At 34.5% G+C, this 8,716-nt stretch overlaps 1 protein-coding gene across 1 annotated transcript; it reads left to right on the plus strand.

The window, feature by feature from the left end:
- Positions 1 to 2,657: 2,657 nt before the first annotated feature.
- LOC136968580 (synaptic vesicular amine transporter-like) lies at positions 2,658 to 6,058 on the plus strand. The gene is made up of 8 exons (XM_067262579.1): positions 2,658 to 2,769; positions 3,219 to 3,513; positions 4,625 to 4,683; positions 4,905 to 4,988; positions 5,084 to 5,266; positions 5,397 to 5,501; positions 5,752 to 5,926; positions 5,992 to 6,058. Exons 1-8 carry the CDS (start codon positions 2,658 to 2,660, stop codon positions 6,056 to 6,058), a joined length of 1,080 nt encoding a protein of 359 aa, XP_067118680.1.
- The last annotated feature ends 2,658 nt before the right edge of the window (positions 6,059 to 8,716 follow it).

Raw genomic sequence — 8,716 nt, forward strand, 5'->3', positions numbered from 1 at the left:
ATATTAAAAATCTTACGAATTTCAATATATCGCTCTTTTAATGATTTGCAATACTTTTTAACGATGATTTTGATAGTTTGATACGAGGCTGTTTAATGATGATGAAATAATGAATTTTCCTGCTTATTCTGCATAATTTCGACACCGAAAAACGAGAGTTTACTTTTTTATTCCAATAAAACCGTGTTTTAATTTACCTTGTTTTATATTGACACAATAGAGTAACGTTTTTCAAAACACTTACAAAATATAAAACGAGAGAGTTTACTTGTATATTTAAATAAAGTATAAGGTGCATCATTCCGGAGCATCTTGAATGAAATTCGATATTCCGAAAGCCGTACAGGAAATTCCCGAATTTTCTTAAAGACGGGAAATATTTTCGCAACTTTAAGGTAAACTACTAGAAAATGAAATTCCACTGTGAAATTATGGGTAAAGGAAATGATAGATCTTGAAGAGGAATGCCCCGTTTTCTGTTATAATAAACTGGGTCGGCAGGCGACAGAATTTCAGTAAATAATATATGTAAGCCTTTGGTTTTTTTAGCCAAGTGCGCTCTGAATTCTTTCGTGCTATTTAAGTGTCGCGTGATCAAAAATGCTGGAAAGCGCTGCTTAAAAGTAGTCCCTTGTTTCTAGTTTCTTAAAATTTTATTTTATAATGTTTTTTTTCTTTTTCACTCGGCCCAAGCTCATTAAAACAATGTTAACTTTCCTTCAATTCTATGCTTTTTTAAGTTCCATTTTCCACGATTTTACGCTTTCTTCTTTGCCAGCTGTTATATACAACAGAAGAAAAGTATGGCGCTCGGTCAAAAAATGACCCCAAGATGTTTACATTTTTGAACTCGGGAGACCTCGAAACGTAATATTTCTTGTTAAAGTTTAAAGAATTTTCTGTCTGTACCTGTACGTTAGCGTTTGTTTGTTTGTGTGTTTGGGCGAGGGCACGATTTTGTTCACCCGATTTGAAGATTAATAACTCCCGCGCCTTTTTGTCGGGGAGGTTTGTGTATTAAGAATATTGATGCTATTAAACTTTGACGGTTACGAGTGGAGGGGATGGGAAGATTAGGAAATCGAGTGCCGTATCTCGAGTGTGGTCGAACATAACGATTTTACTCGTTATTTAGTTTTATTTGTAGCCTCAAAATTAAGCTTTTATAAAAATTAACAATATAAATAGTTTTCAAATAAAATGTTATAACGGATGGCGCCACACACAATTTAACTTTTTTGCCGGAAAAGTTACGTAACTCGTATCGATTTTTAATTACTATCATTTTTAGAAAATGTTTTCTTATACCAGTATATACAGTTCAAATTTTAAATTTCGAAATTACACGGCTACTCGCGTGTCTCCCTTTAAATAAATTCACTTATTTTACTGCAAAGTAAAGTAAGTAGTAGTAATTAATGTAACATACGCGTGTGCTTTTGCAACGCAAGATCTTCTTAACAGCGTTATAGGATAAGCTGTGCATTGGGTCCCGCCTCCAAATTTAACACTAATTTTCCGATCACTCTCCGCGGCGAGTGATTAGAAAATCAGTGTTAAATTCTAGTCTGCGCTGGGCTCCCGAGCAACTGCCCAGCTTGCCCACGCGTAAAACAACACCGGTGCTCTCTCGCCCTCTTGCCTCTGGATAAATGTTAGTTTAAAACTTTTATTCAAATTAAATCAATAAATATATATATATTTTTCCTATTTTTATTGCGAATTTGACAAGATAACGTGATTGAAACAAGTATTTAAGACTTGGCTAATTTATTACGTATATTGATTGAGATACGTGACATCGATAACAATGACCGGTGTCTCTAATAACCTTCGTGACATATTTAATATTTCTGTTCGTCGTTAACTCATCATTTAAAAAGAGTTCTTTCGATTATAGATTTTCAGGTTAGTATCGCTGTTTAGAATTTTCAAGGTATTCGATGTATTTTAATCGCTTAATAATATTAAACAGAAGAGCGAGCGAGGGTTGGACTGCACCACGTTTCTGTCGCTGGCCGCCCGCTCCCCAATATACATTATTTGTAACAAAAATATCGCGCTTATTCGTTGTTTCTTTGACCCACCGTTTTTAACGAAGGAAAACCGCGTCGTAATGATTTTTTCTCGTAGCCATCGCGATTAGGCCGGACCCGCTGTGAAAATCGGATGCCGACATACGTTTTTTGGCTATCTTCCTGTTTGCAGTTATATTTCATATTTGTATTCTTAAGGGTTGTTCACCCGCTAATCTTATACGCATTATTAAAATGTAAATTATATATGTAGGAGATAATCAACGGAATATAATGTCCTACTGATTCTGCTCGTTCGTCTACGAAGGAAACGATATATTGGCAACGAGTGGTGATGGTTACACGCGAGAAGTAACAGCTACAAAATTGGATTACTGCAATTTACTCTTTTAAGAGAGAGACACGACAATTCCGAAAATACTTATAGTTCAAACCGTACTTGAATGCGAAGCGTGTTTGTTTCTTTACGAGTTTTTAAATTTTTCTGGACTTTTGACTGACCCGATATTTAAATACACGATACAGCGTAAACGATTACACTAATTCTGAAGATACTTTATATAAAAATACCGACTCAATTCGTTGTTTTTACATTTGTAGAAAGAATCTTTTTCGAGGAAAATGGTTATTGGAATTTGTACCAATATTCTTGGAAGATTACGTTCTCGACCAGTAATTCTATTCGTGGTAGCCACAGCCATTCTATTGGATAATATACTGAGCACGATAATAGGTAAGAGTACGGTGAATCCAAACAGATCTCGAGAGTACGGGGTAAATGACTAAAATCGCGATAGTTACTTTGGTAGCAATTAATTAGTGTATCGTTTCGGCATTGTCGAGATTACGGTGACAAAATTTGATGCCTGCTGTAAAGTTTAATTGTGTTTACGCGAGAAAATGAATATATTCCTTATTCCGTAGAAATGTCTAACACCAAACACAGCACCGATCGACATGCCAGTTATCATTAAATAAAATAACTAATACCATTTTCATTGTATTAAAGAAATTCGATGGATGAAATTTCTTTACGTGTTTTCCGCGTGAGAATGAATGTATTGAATGATGACGGAATAGTTGGCTAGATGATTTCTTCTGTGGAATTTAATAAATGGATTTAAATTTTCAGAAAATTTCATAAAAATTACAAAAAAATATAATGCATAATTTTTTTTTCAGTTCCCATTATGCCCGATTATCTGTATAAATTGCAACGCAATGTTACAGATGTATTTCCCGAGTACAACGCGACAATGGCAATGGAAAGTTGTAAACAGAACGACTCCTGTATTAATCGTAACATTCAAATTAATTCTGAAACGAAAGTGAATAACAATTCTATAAAGGAAGAAGACCGGGAAAAAATGAAACATTTGCAACTAATACAAGAAAATACGAACCTTGGAATCATGTTTGCTTCTAAGTTTGTAGTACAAATTATAACAAATTATTTTGTGATACTTCTTATAAATAGGTAAGATTTTACTAAATAATTACTGAAATGATAATTTCGAATAACAGTTACGTTTAAATAATTATTATTATTCTGTTTTAATTAAAGAAAAAATTTCCAATTAAGTCTTCACCAGCAAAAGTGTCTATTTTTCAAACGTTTTCGGTTATTTCAGCAAACATCGTCAGAATTCGTACGAATTAATAATGGAATATTTGAAATGTGTCTCCTCTAAACACACGTTAAGAAAGCTTTTATTAAAATTGTTAACGGAAGAAACAGAACATTACCTTCAAAGTAACAGTAGCCTGCTGCAGTTAGTCCACGAGACACAGCGGAATACTTAAACTAATGAAAAAAATACAATTTCAATTCCTTACCTTTATAAATAAAATTAATAAAAGCCTGTACCTTTCCGTCTCTACGCGACCTTCGATTTTCTTTTGAAAGAGTTAATTAAACGCACCAAAAAATCTAATAAACGCATAAGAATTCGTGCTGGTGTAGTTAGTAAAGTTGATGCGATTTTTTCCCTCAGTCATCAAACTCTCTGAAAAGTATGTGTTCGGCAAAGAAGGATCACGACGGACAGCCCTATGTCAGACCGTAGCGAGGCACAAGACTAAAGGGGAAAGAAATACATACAGCGAACTTTTTAAAACCATCCTTTTACTCTATTGTATATGCATAATTGTTCCCACGACCAATTCTAGAACGAAGTTGTGGCCTTTAAGATTCTAAACGTCGTGCCACCTACACTTTGCAATAATATAGAGAATACACGAAGGATTAGGAACATTGCCACTGTGTTAACAACCCGATATCTATATCACGACACCTCCCTATTCCAAAACGCGTACACCTTATCGTAAAGAAGTTGCTGTAATGATATATAATAAACTTCTGTACAACATTTGTAAGAAAACAGCGAGAGGAAGAGACAGAAAATTGGTGTACAAGCGTAACTTGGTTGGCCTACACTTTACAATCTCCTACATAAAGATGGCTGCCGCAACAGCAGAAAATGCTTGAAAAGTAAATAATTTCGCTGGTAAAGGCTTTTGTGCAAATTTTTCGTACAACCGAGAATCATCTTGGAATATGTCTTACGTATACATTTTTAAAATTTCAGAATGGGTTACAGCGTATCTATATTTATTGGACTCGTAACTATACTTCTGTCCACTATCAGTAAGTCAACCGTTACTAACGAAAGAATTACACAAGTAACGATCCGCTTAATTTATTTTGTTTAGTTAACGAAAAGTTTTATTGTAGAACAAGTAAGTCTTGTGGTAGTTTAACACGCAGCCATATAAATTTTAGTTAGTTGCTTGTAAAAATGAAAATGTAATTTGTATAATGAAACTTATATGGAAGAAATTTATTAACATGTATTAATTTATTTCTAGTTTATGCCATAGGTAACAGCTACTCTATACTTTTCTTTTCGAGGAGTCTACACGGTGTTGGTTCTGCTTTCGTTAATACTGCCGGTAAGTTTCGAAATGTCACTTACAAGCAGATTTGAAAGACGATAATTACAAAACAAGAGCGACACTTTTAATGATTTGTGTGTTTTCGTTTACAGGAATGGGTATGATGGCGAAAATATATCCGGACGATAAAGAACGAGGTAATGCCATGTCTATAGCATTAAATGGAGTAGGCCTTGGAATGTTGATAGGGCCTGCTCTTGGAGGAATTACGTACCAATTCATGGGAAAAGCCTTTCCATTCTGGATATTAACGGCTTTAATCTTAGTAGAAGAATGTGAGTGTCTTGGAATAAACAATTTTTCTAGGACTTATATGCTGAATTTTTTGACATACCATTTCACAAATGTGAAAATTATGCTACCATGTCTAACTAAATATTATCTAACTAATGATTATATTTTCAGTGCTACAGGTAATAGTAATGCCACCTAAACTTAGTAGGGAAGTCAAAACAAACACTTCTTCTATAGTGCCTATTATAAAAGACCCATATATCATCGTGGCAACAGGTAAGTGTAAGAAGGTTGGTAAGGGCAACCGTATTACCTTTCAGAAAGAAAATTAATGCAAATGCCCTTCGAAAGCGGAGTATTCTCAACCCATCCTAGAATTAATTGATTTATCGGTATGTTATATACGATATTCTGATTCTTAGTCGCAACATCTACATGCATGAAAAAAAACACGGATCTTGTGATAGATATCTCGACTTAACAACTCGATGTGTGACAAACTTTTAAATATGTGTCATTTTTATAGGATCTCTAACAGTAGCTAACATGGTGTTATCAGCTTTAGAGCCATCACTTCCAGTCTGGATGATGGAGAAAATGAATGCACCCGAATGGCAACAAGGCGTCGCTTTTTCATCTCCCGGTGTATTGTATTTAATTGGTACCTGTATGTTCGGTCGCTTGGGTCATAAATTTGGGAGGTAAATACTAAATTTCCGGTTGTTTTATGTTGATAATTTAAATAACTATAAATCAATATCTGCAGGTGGTTAGTAGCGACCGTAGGGCTTATCCTCACGGGAATAAGTGCGATATGTGTGAGTATGGACTAAATCTATAAATCGAACTGCAGTCAGATAATGAATACTCATTATTTTATAGATTCCTATGGTGACAACATTCGAATTGGTGATTCCTCCCTGTGCCGGAGTCGGTTTTGGGACAGGTTAGTGAATAAAAATCTATTTTACAACAAAACTTTTATAAAAACTTATTGTATATTCAGGATTGGTGGAGTCTTCGATGTTTCCTGTGTTGGGTGACATAATGGATGTTCGTCACACTTCTATAGGCCTATATAGTGATGTTTATGCTTTTGCTGATATTGCACTATGCGTTTCACTTATTTTAGGTAAGTAATTCTGTGTCTAACGGATAAAATATGCACGTTTAAGCGGAAAACACAGTTTATAATGTTACAAATCTTCGAGAAATTTTCCTTTCTCTTTGTAACATAGGAAATATATAAATTACAAGTTTTATGTCTTATGTTTACACAAATGAAATTTTTATAAATTTATGAAAATTAAAATTTTTCAGGTCCTTTATTAAGTAGCGTCATTGTAAATTACTTAGGATTTACTGGGTAAATAATTATTTAATATAAATTAAATCTCTAAAGACTACTTTCTTAAGAGCTATTATTGTCCATAGTTTGGTATACATATTAGGAGGAATGTGTATCGTATACGCTTTTCCATTGATACTTCTACGAAAATTTTCATCGAAACGTGAAAATCAGGTAAATTTCTGTAAACATAAATGAATAATATCTACGCTGTTTGAATGACAATGTCGAGCTATTGATGTTCTTTCAGGATCAGGAACCTTCGAAAGAGTAAAGGATCATTTGACAAGTGAAAATCCAGCAACGAGTTGAGTAACTTTTCGGGCTGTTACGATTTTATTTAAAAAACTAGCAGGTAGGCCCGGCGTTGCTCGGGCAAAGGTAACGGTAGAGAAGATTAAGATTATTACGTTATTGTCAACCTTACCCGTTTTCACAGAATGCAAGAATTGGGTCCCCCTGTTTCTATACTAATTAGAGAATTGTTAGATGGGTCTATAAATATGTTCGATTTCCCGCAAAAACAAAAAAAAAAAACTGCATCTGCGTCTTGCACGTCGCTTTCTCTTAACAATTTCATTGTTACGTAACACTTCCATTGTTACTTAACACTTCCATTGTTGATGGAAGTGTTAAGACTTAATCCTGTCCCACTCTCCCGTGGGGAGGAATTTCGAAAAATCCCTTCTTAGTGTGCGTCCTCGTGACGTACCCTGTGTACCAAATTTCAACTTTCAACTCCTTACCGTTTTGGCTCTGAACTGATTATTATTATTATTATTATCAACTCGTCTCGATTATATAATTATATAGATAAGTTTTATATTATTGACCAATCACGTTAACAAATAAAATTGCGCGTTGCGCCATCTGTTATGAGATTTTATTATACATTTTTTTTATATTGTTAATTATTATAAAACGGCATAAAGCCCCAAAAATTTAATAGCATGAATGTCCCTTAAATACAAGCTACAGTGCCAAATTTCGTTTCTTAGTCATTACTCCATCCCGAGATATTAAAAGAAATACACGCCAACACGCAGACCTACAGATCCGCGAAATGTTTACTGTTTTTTAAAATACGTTTTTGGGTTCAGAAGGTCACAAAACGGAGAGATTTGCAAAAATGTCGGAGAGTCAAATTTCTCACGATTCCAATACTTTCCTTCTTATGTATACAGAACAGTGGAAAAGTAAAATGGCCAGGTTAAACAAAATCTGTATTGTCCTAAATGAAAATTGTTTCGATTTCGTTTGCATAATTCTTTAATAAAATTCGTAACTAACACAGACAAATAGCCTAATCCAATTATTTCATGGTTTAATCGCAGAAACAACTGTTTTAAATGGGATGCCGAACTCTCGAAAGTAAGTCACATTAGTTTAATTATTTTCAAAAATCATTAACAGACGTTAAAGGTAATAACTATAACATATTCATAATTGTTTTTTAAACAAACGCTTAGAGTGAAATATACTTGATGCGTTTACATTTTCAGGAATATAAAAAGAAAAATATTAGAAAGTAAAAAATGTGACAGTCTACTAATAATAGAAAATGCCGGTTTATGGACCGCGCGGTCATAGAAGTTTCGCAGGAAAATTTTAAAGAAGTATTTAGTATACCAGGGCCCTTTTAACTACCAACGAGATCATCGAGTGGCGTTTCCACTTCCCAGGAGGAGGATCGAGGGGTTGGATTTTGGAAAGCGGAGTTTAGGTCGTGTAACAGCGTTGTTTACAGCGATAACGTGTGATATGTAAATAAATGAATGCGACTAAAAATTTAAATAATAGTGCAATTGTGAATGTTATCGTAATGGGTGTTTGCAAGAACCCGCTGTAGGGAAACTGAAAAAACTGTAGTATTCCTGCTGACTGCTTTACTAAACCATACATACTTATCTAACCGCCGAGATTTGTTGTCGACTGGAGCAGATAGACCGTGTAATTTGTGATACATTTATTGCTAAATAGTTACCAAGCCTCCTGTTCCAACGAATGTCATATCAATCACGTAACTGTATCAACAAACGTTGGATTTGAGTTCTCGAGTCAATATCAGATGAAGGCATAAACTTCATTTCTAAGCATGGGTGGACACGGCCCCCCTCCAGTTAACCTGGTACCCCTCCCCAGA

The sequence above is a fragment of the Centruroides vittatus genome, unplaced genomic scaffold (assembly GCF_030686945.1).
Source record: "Centruroides vittatus isolate TY-2023 unplaced genomic scaffold, ASM3068694v2 contig_15, whole genome shotgun sequence".
NCBI classification, from domain to species: domain Eukaryota; kingdom Metazoa; phylum Arthropoda; class Arachnida; order Scorpiones; family Buthidae; genus Centruroides; species Centruroides vittatus.